We start from the raw sequence: 19,130 nt of genomic DNA on the forward strand, positions 1-19,130 counted from the left end.
GACATGTCTTTCCACTATTGAAAACAGTTTAGCTTTCAAATAAAGTTGTATTTCTTTGTAGCAATCTCCTTCAAGTCTCTTTCTTGTTACTTTAAAGCCATGGTATTTTATGGCCTTTTTTGGGGGGGAGGGGACATGGGAAAGGAGAATGAAATGCCATCATAAATTGTTTTCTTTCTTTATGTCATTATCATTTCTAACTGGTTGTAGTTGGCAATATACAATAATATTAATTTCTATATATTCACCTTGTATATAATCTACTTAATGAATGCTTTTGCTAATTTTAATATGCATATATTTAATTCCTTGAATATTCTAGGTTATTTATATCATCTGAATATAACAGATTTTACCACCTTTGAGTTACAGATTTTGTTTCAGTTTTATGTGCTGATTGACTGCAAAGAACCTCTAGAAAAGTTAAATATTAATAGGGAGAGATTTTAATAGAATGCCTGTAGTATTTCACTCAAGTAAGATATTGGCCATTAGTCTAAATTAGATATGTCTTACTATATTATGGACTTCTCTATTCATTCTCATCTTCTGAAGAGTTTTTAGCAGAAATGGATGTTTAATTTTATAAAGTGCTCTTCCAACATCTATTCAGATGAACATTTGACCCATTGCTATGATATATTAGTAGTATTCATAATATTAAACAAATTAACATTTTTGTGATAAACCTCAGTAGTTTATAGTAAATAATTCTTATAGTTTTTATTGAATTTTAACATTTATATTTCAAAGTGAAGTGGGTTGGTAATTTCTTACTCTGTGCTGTATAATTATTTTTATTTTCTTCTGTGACATAAAAGGAAATCACTTTTCTTCATGCTAGTAAGTTATAATTTTTAAATGTTAAAAAAAACACACTTCAATGCATATTCTGCTAATTAATAAATTCTAAAGGAATACAGTATAACTTGTTTCCTGACCCACATCTCGAAATCAGTGAACTTAGCATACGTGTACTTCTGTTGCACCTCCATCTCTCTTCTCAGTCGATGAGTTTTAAATCTATATTGTTATTAGTGAATCATTATTTATACTATTACATTTTAAAGACTCTTTTCAAATTTTCATTTTCTATTAATGCTTACCATAGTACTTTTATACCTCCACCTTCTCAATTCTTTAGTTCTTCATTTTAATTTAATTCTCAGTCATCTTCTGTATATCTCTACTTCAGTTTCTCAGAAAATACATGGAAAGTATATGTTTATGTGACTTCAAATATACAACAGTGCATTAATACATGAATATACATGTATAAAGCCCTAGCAAGCAGAATTCTTTGGTCTCAATACCATTACCTAGCAATTTGTAGAAGAGAAGTCTGAGGCCAGCATGAATTTTATTCCTTCATTAGTAATCAATTGTTTTCTTTTTTTGATTCAAAAATTGGTTGTTTTCCTTTATTGCTTACAAGTCAAAATTCACAAAACTATATCTAGGGTAAAGCGTTATTTCTTTGTTTCTTGTTTTTCATTACTCAATTTTTCTTCCAATTTGGGAAAGTGTTCATTAATATCATCCTTAATTATCACATTTGTTCCATTTATCTAGTTCCCCACCAAAAAGATATATTGCTATAAATTAATTAAATTCCCAATTTATATGATGTTGATGTTTACCACCAGAAAGTATAGTTTTTCAAATTTAGTAAAGAAAAATAAGGTTGTTGTGAGGGCAATGGAAGTCTCTGGTCAGTTCTAAAAACAGTTTTCTTGTGGTGGGAGGTGATTGCCAGATATTTTGGTTTGTTGGCATAGATACAGATGTCAGGGTATGCATGCATTAAAGGAGGGTGATAGCTACCTTCTGTCTTCTAACGATCAGGCTGTCACACTGTTTCTGAGGTCAAGCCATGAGTTGACTGTTCTTGAATCATGAGATATTGTGTTGTACATAGGGGGAATTTTTCATGAAGACATGACCAATCATTGGTATATTCTCAATATCCAGTATTACCATAATTTTACAAATTGGGAACAGCAGGATGTTATCAATATTTTGATTAAAAGAGTAATTAGCTAACAAACACACAACCCATAAGTCAACCCATCACTTTGCGGTATGTTAATGTCAGTGACTTCAATTTAGGTATTGTAACTCCTATCTTGTTAGTAAAGACAATTTCAGGAAACAAAATGGTACGTAGGGCTCAGGTTAGATAGGTACACAATCATGGCAGAAATAGTTAAAGCCTTACATCACTAGAAGAAGTGAACATCAATCATTTATGTCAACAATAAGAACAGGAGGGATGAAATAAAACAGATTCGTAGAACTACTGACAAAGCAGATTGCTACTCCTTATGTGAAATTTGTTGTCAGGGGAGGTATGTACACCTCCTGATGTTAAAAGTCTGCCTGAGTCTCCGGAGAGGGGAGAAAAATATGCATTTGGCCTTACTTTTTTCAAAATCAAAACTGTCAAATGAAATGAGTATCGATAAGCTTAAAACATCCATTTCCTACTGAAATAATGGCACAAAAGTACCAAAGCTGAACCAGCTTACGTATTTTTTTTTCCATTTTCAAGGATGCTAGAATGTATCTATTTCCAAACCAAATTACTGACCCCCAAGTAAGTGGGCTGTTTACCAGTTACAGAACTAGCTTCATTTCCTGCATTTGGCCTATTTAAAATGATTTGCACCCTGCCATTTGCAACAGCATGGATGGACCTTGAGGGCACTATGCTAAGTGAATAAGTCAGACAGTGAAAGATAAATATCATATGATCTCACCTGTACATGGAATCTAAAAAAGCTGAACTCACGTAAACAGAGAGTAGAAAGGTAGTTACCAGGTGCTAGGGGTTGGGAGAATTGGAGAGATGTCTAAAGGTACAAACCTGCAACTAGTAGATAAGTAAGTTCTGGAGATCTAATGCACAGCATAGAGATTATAGTCAATAATAATACTGTATTATAAATTTCAACTTGCAAAGAGACTATATCTTAATCCTTCTCACCACGAAAAAGAGATGATACTTAAATAATGTGATAAATGTAATAGCTAATGCTATGGTGGTTGGTGGTAATTGTATTGCAATATATAAACGGATCAAATCAATAGCTGTATACCTTAAACTTTACACCATGTTATATGACAAATATATCTCAATTTAAATAAATAAAATAATAATATGATCTGCATCTCCGATCATTAAAGTCGGGCATATTCTTTGCTTGAGATTCTTCTCTCTCTCTCTCTCTCTCTCTCTCTCTCTCTCTCTCTCAATTCCTCCCTCCCTGCTATCCCCTCCCTTTCTCCCAAAAGCTTCAACACTAAATTCATTCCTTTCATCACTGGTTGGTCACTCTGGTAATTATTGTAGAGTTCCAGAACATTCTCATATGTGCAAAAGGAGACTTTTAGGCCTAATTGTTCCAGTGTATAGATACTCCAGATAAGCAAGGGGATGTGCCTGGGAGACGCAGGAAACAGGGCAACTAGTTTCCCATCAAAAGTGCTTTCCAATGGAACTTCCATCCTCAGATGATGATAACATGAAAATACGATCATATCCAGAACATACTTGTGGATCACTCAGGCATGTCTCCACTCCTTTCATCTTAGGTCCGTGGAGTCCAAACTATTTTACATGTTGAAAGATCATTTTCATCAGACCCTAGAATACTAACAGCAGGCTGACAATGAAGAACACAAAGCCAATCTGAATTAATCCTGAGAACACAGAGTGAAAAGGATTCCCTTGAAACAAAAGAACTAGAAATAGGAAGTTATATAGCCTTAAAAGAACTATTTTAAAAGACTATTAGAAAAAAATGCATGTAAAACAATCTCCTCCTTTAACAGAACAGAAAATAAAAATGGAGATAAGAGAATTGTTCAAAGTATGTGATTGATAGCAGATCACCATAAAACTTTAAACATATTAACCTGAAATATAACTTCTTTATAGCTAAGGAAAAAAGATGAGCATAATCCCACTTGTTTACTAGGTAAGTGCCATTTCCTGCTGGCCATTCTTGATCTGATGTGGAGACCTGTTAGTATACCATGACGACGTTCATCTCCTGACTACCAGTTAGTCTTTTAAAGTATCACAGCACCATAGTTCATTTCTGAAATAATCTGGAATTTTTCTCTTTCCTTAAAAAAACATTGTAAACGATAACTACAACAACAAAATGTCTGTAAACCCTGTGTTTCTTTTTTTGAAAAGTGATTTTCCCCTATTTCCCCTCTACCTTCAGGTGGGAGAACCCAACTTCTTTAACAGAGTAGGACAGAAGAAACATATATGAAAACCATTAATCTAGACATTGTGTTCAGGCCCTAGAGAGAAATGTGAATCAATGCTCACTCCGAGACTATCCCAAGTCTTCCCTGAGGACCTCCATAAGGCACCTTCGGGGCCAGATTCCAGGGCCTCACTGAGAAGGAAGCGAGAGGCAGTGACCACTAAGCAAGGTTCCAGACCTGGTTCTGATCTTTGTCTTCAGCTCAAGCAAAGGATGACTCTCTAGCCTAAAATGTGACAAAGATTGTCCTTCTGTGGCTGAAGCAGAGGTAGACTAGGAGGTTGTGAACCCCACTTCCCAAATCACCCTGTCTACTTTCCATCCCTGAGGCAGGCCCTCTAGAACTGTTGTGGTTCTGATCCACCACAGTTGACTTTTTTAAAAAGTGCTGTTCATTTCCCAAATCAGCTTTAAGCCGGAGTAACTGCACCAGCTGAGGGAACTCTGAAGGCTGCTACGCCGAAATGAAAATATCACAAACTACTACAAATGTGTCCCAGCAGAGACGGTTACAAGGACGCCACATTCCATTCTCAGCAGCCCACTTGGAGACTCCAATGAGCCTGTGTTCTAATTTGTTTTGTATTTACGCACTATGATGTCCTATCATTTTAACCAAATTATGAGTTATTATTGGTTATAATATTTTAGTAGTTTCTTAAAACCTCATACTGGCACTTTATAATATTGCAAATAGTCTCATATTTAATCATGCGTATGAGGTTGCAAGGGCAAGTTCTATTATTTATATTTTACAGATATGGAAGTTGAGACCTAGAGAGTGATTTTCTCAAAGTAGCGCAGCTGATAAATAGGAGAGAAGCTGAAATTCAGATTTTAATTCTGAGGTCCAGTATTTATCACATGCACCCACTATAATTTATCGGTTGTTAGCTCAAAATTAATGGGGCTCATATAGCAGGACTACTGAGTTACATAGTAGCCAGAGGTTTTTACGCTAGAGTCTAGTTCTCAACTCCTGGGAAAGCAGGAACACAGTGTGAGGTGTGAACGGCTCTGCCACATTGCGTAATAGTTCCTTCTTCATTTACCTCACTAACTTTGCCAGGTCACCATGATGCCACTGGGTTCAAAGTTCCTGGAAGTTTAATAGGATTAGCTGTTGTTTCATCTAGAGAGAACACACTTTAGATGTACTTAGATACATATAAAGTTATTTTGGTGCCTACATAACACATCCTTTATGCTTATTAAATGTTCTTTGCAGCCAGCATTAAAGAACATTTCCTGTGGAACCAACCTATGACTCTTAGAGCCTGAAAAATCATAGTTGGACAACAATGGACAACCGAACAATACAAATACAAGACAATAGAAGGCCAGTACTTTAAAAAATACCTTCCCAGATTAAGCTGAGAAACTAATCAGAGTTGATCACAAAGAATTATGTATAATACTGTTCACCACAGTACCATCTATAAGAAAAAAAACAAAACTGGAAATAGCCAAAATATTCATTAGGGGAAGATAACTATGGCACATTCATGAAATGGAATATTTTGTACTCATTAAATCCATGTATTTGAGGAAAAAAGACATTTAACGATATGTAAAAGTATCAAAATAATATCAAAAGATCTAGATAAAATTATATTTGATCCCATACTTACACATGTATATACAAATGTATGTGTAAAGATAAATTTGTTTATATGCACAAATTTATGTATACATAAATGTTACCAATATTATAATAGATATAGATATATATAATATGCATAGTTAGACAAATATCCAAATGTTAAGTAGTTAATTCTGAGTGGTGGGGAAAAATATAGATGATTTTTACATTCTTTTTACTTTCTTGCATCGTCCACATTTTCTACAATAAACACATACAGCTTTCATTAATAGAGAAAAAGTGTTTTAAAGAGTTTTTAAAAACCTAAAATATTTCAGCTGTTTTTAAAAGCAAATCTCCTCGTCTCCTTAAACTACATGAATTTCCTTTTATTTATACATACTCTGCTAAATTTTCTCCACCTCTCTCTTCACTAGTCCAGGGAAACCAAAATTGATTTCCAAAGCAGGACCGCTGATAGGCAGCTCTTCCCTAATGCTGAGCCCTCTGAACTAGCGATGGTTACCACTGTGTATAACACTGTAACATATCGTGACAATCTCTATAATTTACTCAGTTACTCCTAACATAAAAGCTTAGAACTTGAAAAGCCTGAAATCTGCATGGCTTTTGTAGAGAAGTACTCACACATTGAGGCAGTAAATACAAAAGCCTGCATTAAAGCTGATATTGCAATTATGCCAGATTAAGTTCAAAGATAGAGGTGGCTTTGTTGTACATGATATTTAGGAAAAACCTCTTTAGCATATGTAGTTGAATTTGAAATGTAGATTTTTTTTTTAACCCTCTCTTGTAGGTTTCCCAACAGGTAAAGGACACTTTAGTTGTGTTGAACATTTAGCTTTCTATCATGGGCACTGGGAACTTAATGAAGGAAGCTGTCTGATTCCCATGCCTTAAGTTTTTTTCTTTTTTTAATCTCGGTGGAATAGTTTTTCTGTGATGTAAATCCACACACTGACGCCAGCTCTGATGAGCCGAAGAAGATAATCAGTATTTACACGCATGTGAAGATTTCTAACTCAAGTTCAGAGATAACATGGGGCTAAGCTGGTGAAGAGCATGCCAGAAGCACCAAAGTACCAGAAAAACCAGAAGCCACTGTGATAGTCACTGAGGCTGCCCAGTCCTAGAACATCGAGTTCTGAAAACCTCGAGGGTGAGAAGTGATTTGGCAAGGATTTTAAATGGACCTTTTTATTTTCCAGGTGATCATTTATCATATATCTTAGACTAAAAGCAACTCTATAAACATAAAACAATCTGATTTTTCAAATAGATTTTAAAAAAGGTTTCTTTTTCTCTGGGGGGCAATCTGAATAATATAAATTTTCAGGAATTTAAAAGACATAACAATAGATGTCATTTACATATTTTAAAACGATCAAATATGCATCATACTATATTAACTTGATAATAAAAAAATTAACCACTCCCTCTCTCTGGGAACCCTAGTTTCTCTTGAATCCTGAGACCCTACATTTTCCTCCTTGCCTCTCACATTGCTGCTTCTCAATTTCTTGCTGGTTACCTGCCCTCTCAGAATTTCTAAATGTTGGCACTGGGGACTCAACCCCAGGATCTGTCTTCTCACTCCAAACTCTTTCCCTCAATGATTTTCTCCCCTCCCAAGGTTTTAAATACTACCTATGAATGAAGGGCTTCCAAACTGATATCACCAGCACAGACTCACCACTGAGTTTCGGGCCCGTGTAAAAACACCTGTTTATTTATGTCACTGAGATGTCTTATGGGCATCTCAAACCCAAAGTGCAGGTAAGTGAATTCTTAAGCATTACCTAAGATCTGTTCTTCGTGTCTCCTCTATCGTGGGCAATGCCCCCTCCATCCATCCGTATTCTCACCAAACATCTGGAAGCCACCTTTGGTCAACTCTTTCTCACCACAAATATAATCTATCACTAAATACTGTCAATTCTAAGTTGGAAAATATACAATTAGGATCCAACTGGTACTTTAGCAATCAAACCAAGTCAAACAAAATCCATAATTCATGTATAAACAAAATATTGCAAAATTTTGATTAAAAAAAAAAAGAATGACGAATCTTTCCCAGTGGATGGAAGAATAAAATCTTCTGGAGTGGCTGCCCAGGGGACCCATGTTCTAAAACAAAAACTAAACAAAACCCAAAAAACTGACACTACTTTTGTTAACACAGGGAAGCTTTAAAATTAAATTAGAAGTCCAAAAGCTTCAACTTATGGTGAAAGAAAGACCAAAATGCTAAATTTGAGACCATCCATATTAAATTCTACATTTAGAGATTAGGGGAATATGAAAGATGTCAGTCATTAAATTATTAGTAGGAATAGATTACATGTGAACATTGTAGTCTTCTCAGAGGACCGAAATGAGAAACACAGGTCAACAGGGCAGATGGATTCTCATGAAAAAATTAACAAATACTAATGATGTTGGTATATACCCCTGACTGGTGAGTCAACACAAAGCAATACCCAAAAACTAGGAAAACACACTGAATGACGTCAGTCCATCTGATTTTATCATCTTTTTCCTTAAGCAGGAAGGGCAAGATGTGTCATTACTCAGGCCAACGATTGGTAATTGCACAAAAGCTAAGGATTAAAGAATAAAACTGTGAGGCTAAGGATTAAACAATAAAATTGTGAATACTGTATGGAGTAAGAAAGATGGTATTCTCTATAACACGTAGAAACTGTTTTATGAAATACTTGAAATCACAGAACAGATACATTGTAAAATCATATGGTTCGGACACACACACTAGATTAAAAAAATCTGGTCTCAGGGTCCACTTAAGTTTTTAATAAAACAAGATGATTTCCAGGTGATGTTCTACCCATGGTTGACTAAGTGTAGCCAATTTTAAGCTACTTAAAATGGAATCTATGAGGAAGACTCCAAGTTCTGAACTGAACACAAATTTAACTTTTACAAATTTAAATTGATTTTTTTGAGAGCTGGTTGTAATTAGAAAGAAAATGACAATGAGTGATGATATTAGAGATTGCTCCTGAGTTGAAAGTTTCTAGTATTTTAAAGAGCAGTATATGGAGCATCAGGAAACTTAATGTCTATTAAGGCTAACAATCAATTTGCTGTAACTCCATGGGCACACAAGTTGCTTTGTCCTATTATCCAAATATGAAGAAGCAAAGGAACTATTTGTCTGGTACCAGCATGTCTATGTGGCAAAAAGAGGTCACTGCTGTGCTGAATGAACATTTTTATTAAAGAGCTGCAAAGTAGATTTAAACAATTTGGCAAATAATATTTCAAGCATGAAAAACTTGCCAATGGCTTTTGAATGAAAGTCACAAAATAAATAAAACCAAGGCACTATTATTACATTCAGGGCTATGTCCTTAGTCTCACTTTATCAAAGGAGAAATGTTTCACCAATACCTAAGTATCATTCATCTTTATTGACTAAGTTGTTCTCATCAGCAAACTGAATTTCACAAGTAACAGCTTACTCTCTGTGTGCTGCATCAAACCTGATGGTACAACACACATCTGAGCAGAAATACATAAGCATATAATGTCTTCTAGTCATCTAGAGTGTGAAAAGAAACTGCTTTGATGTCTTTATTGATGGCTATCTTCTTCTCTTTGTAGGCTAGTCTATAAAGTTTAGGAAGAATTCAGAAAAACGTTTGTAGCTCAGAAACTCTCTCATTGCTTGCGAAAATCATCACCCTATATGACATACTAAGGAGTATGAGAAGGAAAAGAAATGTGTTGCTGATACTAAACTTGCCAAGCATAAATGGGGTAGAAGCAGTGAGATCAGAGCAGAGATTCTTAGAGCAAGACCAGCCTTGTTAATAAAACTCTTGTTAATGAAACTCTATAGCTACTAGGCACAATGACAACAAAAATGGAAGAAACAAGAAAGAAAAAAAGACTGACGAACTAGACCACAATAAAATTAAACAACAAAAAAATGTTAATCAAAAAACATCATGAAAAAAGTCAAATAGCAAATCGGAAAAAATATCAATGATATTACAAGTGATTAAGAAAACATGCACATTAAAACATACTAAGACAGTCACCTCATGACTATTATGATGGGTATTACCAAAGAGACAAGAGATACATGCTGGCGAGAATGTAGAGAAAAGAGAACCCCCGTGCACTGTTGGTAGAAATATAAATTGGTGCAAACACTATGGAAAACAGTATGAAGCTTCCTCAAAAAATTAAAAACAGAACTACCATATGATCCAGCAGTTCCACTTCTGGGTATATATCTGAAGGAAACAAAATTAATATCTCAAAAAATTATCTTCCCCCTATATTCACTGCAGCATTGTTTACAATAGCCAGTACATGGAAATGACCTTAGTATCCATCAAGAAATAAGTGTATAAAGCAAATGTGACACACACTCACACTCTCTCTCTCACACACACACACACACACAATAGAAAAATATTCAACCATAAAAAAAAAGAAGGAAATCTTGCCATTTGTGATATGGGTGGACCTTGAGGGAATTATGCTAAGTGAAATAAGTGAGACAGAGAAAGACAAATACTGTATGATATCATTAATATGTGGAATCTAAAATAACAAGCAAACATAGATACAGAGAACAACAAAATAGAAAAATTAAAAAACCACAAGACTGGTGTTGCCATGTGGTGGGCATGAGGGGTGGGCAAAACGGTCAACAGTGGTCAAAAGGCACAAACTTCCACTTATAACATAAATAAGTTCTGGGGGGGTGATGTACAGCATGATGACTAAAGTTAATAATAATGCATCATAATTCAAAAATTGCTAAAAGAATAAATCTTAAAAGTCTCATCATGAGAAAACAAAATGTGTAACTATATGAGGTGGTACATGTTAACCAAACTCATTGTGGCAATCACTTCACATTATACATGTATATCAATTCATCATGTTGTGCATCTTAAACTAATACAATGGTATATGTCAATCATATCTCAATAAAACTGGAAAAAAGTACTACATTGTGTTTGGCTTGTGTTGATGAAAGCTGAAAAACTGTAACATAGGTGTTGGAAAGGGTGAAATAAAATAAAATGTCTCAACATATGGATTTCAGTCACATCTATAGACATACAGACACACACGCATGCTACAGAAAGAAAAAAAGACAAGATACAATAAAATGTTAACAGGGATTATCTCGAGGTAATGTGTTTATAGAGGATTTATATTTTCTAGGTAATTTCTTGTATTTTTTACAAACTCTATTAGAACATCACATTTAATTTTTAACCATACACATCTTGAAGGTCAGAGTCATGGGAACAGAGCCTGCAAAATTTCTTATGAAATTTTACCATATTTTTAAAATGGCACAGAGTCATGTGGATGTTGGTAAGCAGACTAAGGTCTTGGCTGGCACTGAGGGACAATCCCCTACTGCCCAACTACACATCTTCCAAGCTTATGGTTCTGCTCCAGGCAGTGAGTTACTATGCAGTTCAGTTTCTTGCTAACATCAGGGATGCTCTCAAGTATGTCTCTGGCACCACTTCCTAACCCTGTTCTATCCCAGACTGTTTTCTTTGAATTCATTAGTCCACCTTGCTTATTTTTTACCCTGTCTCTACCTCATTGCCAGACTATTAACTTTCAATTCTTCGCATCAGCATGCCTGTCTGCGAAACCACTGCCTTTTACCCCATCCAGCTCGGTGTCACGTCTGATGAATGAGTACAATTGATACAGCACAAATGCAAGGAGAGCATGTTTAAAGCGAAGAGACCAATTTTCACGTGTGACTCAGAGTCCAAAACAAAAAGGTCTTCACAATTTTCTGAAATAGTAAGAACGTTATTGAAAAAAATATACATGGTCTCGGTTTCTACTTAGAAACCAGCTTAATTTATACACTGGGTAGTGTTTGTTAAGCCAAAGCCCGGAGCCTGGAGCCTGGAGCCTGGAGGTGGGGAGGAGGGAAGGTAATGAGGAAATGGGCATCACAGAGGGATTCCTTTTGAAGAGTGGGACTTAGGGTGATTTGTTTTGTTGCCCAACCCTCAAGAGCCTACTGAATGCTTTTCTGGGTTTTCCAAGTTTCTACTTGGAGTCATATTGTTTTCATACAATCTCCACTTCTCTGATTATTTTCACCTCTATGGGTCTCCCTTAGCTCAGCTATATCTTTAAAGAGGGGTTTGGTGAACAGAGCAGCAGCACATACAGTGAATTATATATATATTTATGTATATAAAATATGTAATATAGTAAATATAGACAATTTATTATATATTAAATATATATGATTTATGAATGTTTTTCCAACTAGATATTAACCTAACAGGTTATGTGAACTTTTTAGGAATATTTCCTATCTTCGATAATTCCTAGAGTTGCCCAGTTAGGAAAGTTAGACTTTTGTCCATTTTTCCTTCCAGAAACTCTCTTATAAATGAATCTAAGTGGTCACTTGAAAATTCCTAGTAAAACAATTCTTGAAGACAAAGTTAGGTATTTTGCCCAATAGAGCAACATTTGCTTTGAGTTCTTTTGAATACAAGTCAGTAGGTCTCAGTTATTTACGTGTATCTGGTCTGCAGCTCATTCTCTGTAAGCATTACTCTTAGAGCTCATGCTTTTATCATTAAGTTCAAAATGGAATACAGAAGTGAAATTGCGGTAGGCAGAATTTTAAAATGGTCTCCTCAAGATCCCTGTATACACAGATTATTTAAGTGGGCCTGGTCCAATGAGACAAGACCTTTACAAGAAAGAATTTCCTCTGGTTGATGGCAAGAGAAGTTAGAGATGTGAAGCATGAGAAGGACTGGATGTGCCATTGTGGCCTCTAGAAACTGAAAAACAGCCTCGGGCTGACAGCCAGGATGAAATGGAGACCTTAGTTCTACAACTGCAAGGATCTGAATCTGTCCACAACCTGCATGAGCTTGGACGTAGATTCTTTCCCAATCTCCAGACAAGGGCCCAGCCACTGACGCTGCTTCGGGCCATATGATACCCTGAGAAGAAAAACTAGATGAGGATTCCTAGGGAACTAGCTTATGATTTTCTACCTGTCTTTCATTTTGGATTTATGATACCTTGAGCCCCACCTTGAGTTCAAATTAGTCAAGCCTGGACTTCTGCCCCATACAACTATGAGATTAATAAATAGATACTATTCTAAGACAACAAATTTTGGTAATTTATTACACAGCAATAGAAAACTAATGCAGGTATCATTTTAGTTTTTTTTTATTGGTTTTGTTTTTAGAGACTTATTTTATTATAAAACCACTACATGCTAATTTCCCTACCTTCCTAGTCCCCAAAGATACACACTGCTAAGTTTCTCCTTTCTCTTTCCAAAAATTCCCAACAAATATGCATAAATATACAAGTGTGTATGTATGTGTACATGCAGTCTAACACACACACATACATATAAAATTACACAAAGCATTTTTTCACTCAACAAACTTTCTTGGGCATCCTTCTAATATCAGAACATAGAAGTCCACCTCATTTTTAGTAACCATGTAATGCTAGATTATATGCCTGAATCACTTCTTCTAAACCAGTCCCTTATTGTAGGACAGGTTAAATGACAAAGCAGCAACAACTTACCTTTTTATTTGCTAGTTACAAGCAATGTTAGACTTACTATTTTCTGTTATCCATGAGAACATCAGTAAGATAAATTTGCAGAGAAAGATTTGCTAGGGCAAAGGCAGTTGGTAAATGGCAGTTGAAATTTTAATCAATACTGCAAATCACTAACTAAAAGGGTTTAATAAATTGAGATGAACATGTATATCATGTGAGAGTGACTGTTTCACATGATATAAAAATTTTGACGATATGCTAGATGAATGATACTATCTCATTATTCTGGTTCACATTTCTCTTATGATTGCAATGAATCATTTCAAATGTTTTTGTTGGGCATTTTAATTTTTTTCAGTTACATGCCCTTTACATTTTTTGCCTTTTTTTTTTTTCCTGGAGCATTCACCAATTTTCACATCAATTTACACAAGTTCTTTGCATATTAAAGCAATCAGATATTTTTTAGTTATAAGCACAAAAATATTTTTCACTGTTTGTTTTCTTTAATTTTGTTTATTACACGGAAATTTTGATTTTAAGAAAGAAGTACGAGTCTTTCCTTTGGGGCTTCTGGATTATCTTTTATGTTTAGAATCTTCTTGGAACTAGAAGCCTGTGAAACTATACCTTTCTTTTCTTACTGGGACTGTCCTGTTCACTGTTCTTTTAGGAATCCCTGACTCTCAACAAACACTCCTTTGTTTGTGAAGATAAGCTCCAGAACACTATGTCAGTATGCCTTCTTCCTTAGAGCACTGGTGACACATCTACACAAATAATGTCCTTATCTCTATTGATTCATTTGATGGGTATAAATTCACATGTCAGTGATGAGTGGCCTGACTCACAACATCCTTACCTAAGAAAAATAGAAAGTATAACCTTATCTTTTGGGTCAATAATCATGGAGAAATGGCAGTTTTTCTTTCTCTGTTTTTCCTAGAGACATCTAAGAACCCTCATCTGGCACTCTGTGTATCAAAGACATGAGAGAGAAGGTAGAATAGGAAGGAACAGGTAGGAGGCATGGTGAGTGAGGAGGCATTTCACATGATTGAGAAATGAGGATGGGTCCTATATTTTCTTCTTTTTTATACAGAAAAAAGGAAACTACCAGACTGTGATAAATGCCATCTCTCACAGAAAAGTCTGACAGATTTCTACAGCTTCTGAGTGAATAACAACCTGTTGGCTCCTTAACATAAGGAAAAATACTCTCAGAACCTGAAAGACAGGCTCCTCTCTGCCCGATCCTCTGATTAAATGCTAACATTCTGTTTAAAGGGAAAAGAACTCAAGCTAAGTCTATGTAGAGAAAAGAAAAATAATTAAAAGGATCATTAAAGTCTTAACCACATTTCCTCTAATATCAGTATGAGAACTGAAGAAAATCACAGCAATAAGAGACTAATCAACAACCACATAAAGTGTGGTGCAATTACTACAGAACACAATAAAGAGGAGTAGAATTAATTTTTTAAATCATTATTGAATTTTATCTAAGCAGTAGAATTCATCATTCACTTAGCACCTAGTATATAATGCCAGGCACTGTGCTGGAGGAGAGTAAAGAAGAAAAAAAAGATGTAATTCCAGTTCTCAGTAATGTATTTGGCCTTGCTTGACCCTCTGTCAGGTTTTACTATTATGACAATGATATAATGTAAATCTCCAAAGTATAAATGGCAATAATATAAATCATTATGTATATATCGTGCAACTTTGGAAATACAGCATTACCAAGTGCTTATCCTTCTCTTCAATTATATCCCCCACACCTTCTTAGATAACTACTATCACGAAATTCATCCTTCGAATTACCATGCTTTCCTTACTCTTACTATAAATTAAATGTACACATATATATCATACATATTTATGTGATGTGTGTTTTTCTCTAAACAAAATATTGTACGTAACACCATGTTAACATTACATGACAGTTTTAAATAATATTCTGTTGCAACTTGCTTTTGTTGCCCAATACTATCTTTGAGTTTCACCTTTGCAGTTACGTGCAGTGCTAGTTCTTTTTCTTTTATGTGTGCAGTGCTTTGTGAATGACTATGCTGCAATTCATTTCCCCATTTCCCCATTGATAGATAATTAGGTTGCTTCAACTGCTTAGCTACTAAGCACAAGGCTGCTATGAGCAGACTAGAATATGTCTTCTAATGTATATGGGCAAGAGTTTCTCAAATTTTCCCTGGGAGCAGCATTTCTAGATGTTAGTGGTCATGCAATAATATCATACAGCCCCCTGAGCAAAAGGGGGGAGTCACAGCCCTACTTGCAAATATGAAATCAACATCATCTGAAAGCCATCAGCATTAAGTTAAGGTTTTCACAATAGTACAATAGAGATAGAGCTAAATGGCTCATCCTTTCAAGTCATCATCCTTTGCAATCCTGAAGGTATCTTTCTAAAACACATATCCTTCTCAAAATCCTTGAAAAGCACTTAAAATCAAAATACCTTCTATTCTCTGACTTTCATTTCTTTCCACATTTATGTTCTCTTACAATCAAGCATACACATCCTGCACTCTAGCCAGACACTGGGGATTTTCTTTCTCTCACCCCATTGCTACATATCGAAGTCTTGCTCATCTTGAGAAAGTAGCTTCCTCAAACTCTCTCAGACTTTCCTGATTGGAATTAAACCTTCTCTTCTTTGCGCCATCTTGGATAGACCATTAAAACACACACATGCACACACACAACACATATAAAGTGGTCTTCATTTTAGAGTTTTTATAATATGGCTTTACTTTCTTTAAAATTAGTACTTGAAGCCACAGACCTCATCTCTTGAATCTTTATTATCCCTGCAATGATTATTAAAAAAAATAGATAATTATATATGCTACTAACAGGTAAAATTTTAGATACACTTGTGCACACATACAAGGAAGACATGTTTGAGACTGCTCAGAGAAGCATTGCTTGTACTAGCTAAAACATGTAATAGGTTAAGTTCAACTTTAGGGAGAAAAAATGCTGAATAGTTCTGATGAAGTATAGGACATGCGAACTCAAAGTACATTATCTTGGTATATTGACTATTTTAAGCTGAAGGAATGTGATAAACAGTATGGGCAGGAAGAACTTTCTGACCTTCCCCTAAAGCAGGTCATAAAACACTCATGTGAGAGGTGCTCTTCCTGTACCTGGAGGAAAGAAGCATCCTTATCTCTAAAGACAAGGCACACAGAGGAATCTGAACGAACAAGTTTCCCCCAGTTTACTAGAATTAGCTCACCTTTGTCCTATAATATATTTGTACAGTTTTCCATGCTTAATCAAACCTGCCATAAAAACACTAAAGTTTAACCATTTCTTTGGATCTTCATCACCTTATGAAGGCTCCCGTGTCACGTAAAGCTTATACTAAATAAATCTGTATGCTTTTTTTTCTTGTTAATCTGTGTCTGGCTATTGGGTTCCCAGTGGAGAATTTAGAAGGACAGAGGAAAGATGTTTTTCCTCCCCTACAGTTCTTAACACTAATCCTCTCCATGTGAACCAACATGTCTGCAGTTCCCAAAGATAATCCTAAAATGGAAACATGTTTTGCATTTTCCACAAATATAGAAATGGAGAAAGGAATAATTGAAAAAGGACCCCATATTAAAAGAAATTCTTGATTTTAATGTCCAAACACTGAAAACGAAGATAAGGTTTAGGCTAACTTACCAAAAAAAAAAAAAAAGAAAAAAAAAAAGAAAAAAGAAAAGAAAGAAAATTCCAGCAATAGAACAACAGGAAAACCAAGATAACAAGATGTAAAGACACGCCTGAATTTCAAAATGCCTGGCTTATTTCCAAAACTAGCAAAAAGAAGTAAAACGAAACTCAAGAAAGGGTAAATACCTGCATGAGCTGAGAGAGGTGAGTGCGGTCGAGGCAATGCTGGTGACTGCCCATTGCCTATCAAGCTCTTCCGGTTGCTTGTTCTGCAACTGTCAAAGGAAAGAAAACAAAGTTTTTAAAAAAGAATACAGCATTAACAATGTTAGGGTATGTTCAACAAAAGCATAACCTAGAGGTTGAACAACCTATCTGCTCGTAATATTGCCAAATGTTTGCAAGTTGATATGCGTTCACTAATATTTGAGGGATGGCTGCCTCTTAAATATTAGGAAATATAATGTGTTCATATAGTATAACACCATCAATATTCCTCCCCACCAGTGAAGTTATAATCAAATGCCTTTTTCAGCTCTTGACTACCAATACGTGACATGCCATACACACAAGTGATAAATTACGGATTCAAATCAGCAAACCACAGGTAGCATCTTTGTTGACATGAAATTTCTAATACAAAATTACATGCAATGAAGCGCAATGACATTAATCTTACAATGATGCACTAATTAAAAATCTAATTATTTAGACAAATTTCATATTTGTGCCTCTTGTCAATAGAACAGCCGATGCCTAAGATAAATGTATTTCACTACTCATTCATTTTTCATTTTGTATACTGCATCCAAATTCCTTATTAAGGTAAATATTTTGGAATCATAAAAACAGATTCCAATTATGAAAATAACGGTGAAGATCTTTTTTCATAGGCGCACTGCCTACTGTTTTTATCCTGGTACTCAGTGAGTAGAAATAAATTACTACATATAGGCACAAGGCAACTCTTTTTTCCTGTTTTTCCTAGTAGAAAATTATAAAATGGCTAATTTGATTCCAAAGTAACTTTCACAAGCCTCAAAGAATAAGACAAACTCAAAACTGATTGATGGTGAAGTAGATATTATTTTCATTGCTTTTCTTCAGTACAGATTGGCACTTCATTCTCTATTATCAGTATATGTTAGAAAGAATAATAAAAACCACCAGGTTACCGCATTGAATTCACTTATAATAAGGTTTAGGGCCCTCATCCTCCTATACTTGGGCTGCCTGCTCTCTACCACCATTAAAAGTTTATTAGAATGTCTTCTTAATTCAGAATATACCTCTGTCAGAGCAAGTTCTTGAAACAAGAATTTTCCCCTGACTTCTAAATTAGGTACAGTGGATGTATTTGAAAGTTTGTGTCAAATATTTGAAAAGAACATTTCTAAATATGCAAATAATACATTTCAAAACCAAACCCAATTTCTTTTAGCAATTTTGACTTGGAAACCAATCCTCTCTTTTAGATGTTTGCTGCTATTGTCATTTGTCAACATTTTCATACTTACAATTCCTTAGGGACAGGCTGCATCATTTTATTTTCCTTACTGGAGTAATCAACATCTCCTAACATTATCTGTGAGTTTAATTAAGATCATGTTTACTCAGCCTTAAAAAAGTTGTTGAATAAAAATAGACCCTTGATATTTAATTATGAAGGTTGATTGTGATATTATCAACTCATCTATCAAGAACTGTATTCAATCTATTAAATTAATAATCATTAAATCAGATAGTATGATTGTTTTAAAAAGAAACTGTATAACATATTTAGTGTTAATTCAAATTAATGTCTCCTTTTATTCAATACAAATATTTTAAATATATCAACTTGCTGATGCTACTAAAAGAAATTAAAATTACAGATTTATATCCTGGAAATCTTAGCAAAGTTATTTGTTAGTATGAGTAGATTAACTGAAACATAGGTTAATTGTCACAAAAATGGCTATTTGTATTTTTTTATATTT

General features: G+C 34.8%; 1 protein-coding gene across 15 annotated transcripts in view; it reads right to left on the reverse strand.

The window, feature by feature from the left end:
• Positions 1-19,130, reverse strand: part of MAST4 (microtubule associated serine/threonine kinase family member 4) — a 509,369-nt gene that overhangs the window by 90,433 nt on the left and 399,806 nt on the right. For all 15 annotated transcript variants that reach the window (XM_016158121.2, XM_016158120.2, XM_016158119.2 and 12 more), the window contains one exon: positions 17,338-17,426. In XM_016158121.2, the coding sequence (XP_016013607.2) occupies positions 17,338-17,426 (89 nt within the window). The remainder of the gene's footprint in view (positions 1-17,337; positions 17,427-19,130) is intronic.

Source organism: Rousettus aegyptiacus, unplaced genomic scaffold (assembly GCF_014176215.1).
Source record: "Rousettus aegyptiacus isolate mRouAeg1 unplaced genomic scaffold, mRouAeg1.p scaffold_m13_p_8, whole genome shotgun sequence".
Taxonomy (NCBI): domain Eukaryota; kingdom Metazoa; phylum Chordata; class Mammalia; order Chiroptera; family Pteropodidae; genus Rousettus; species Rousettus aegyptiacus.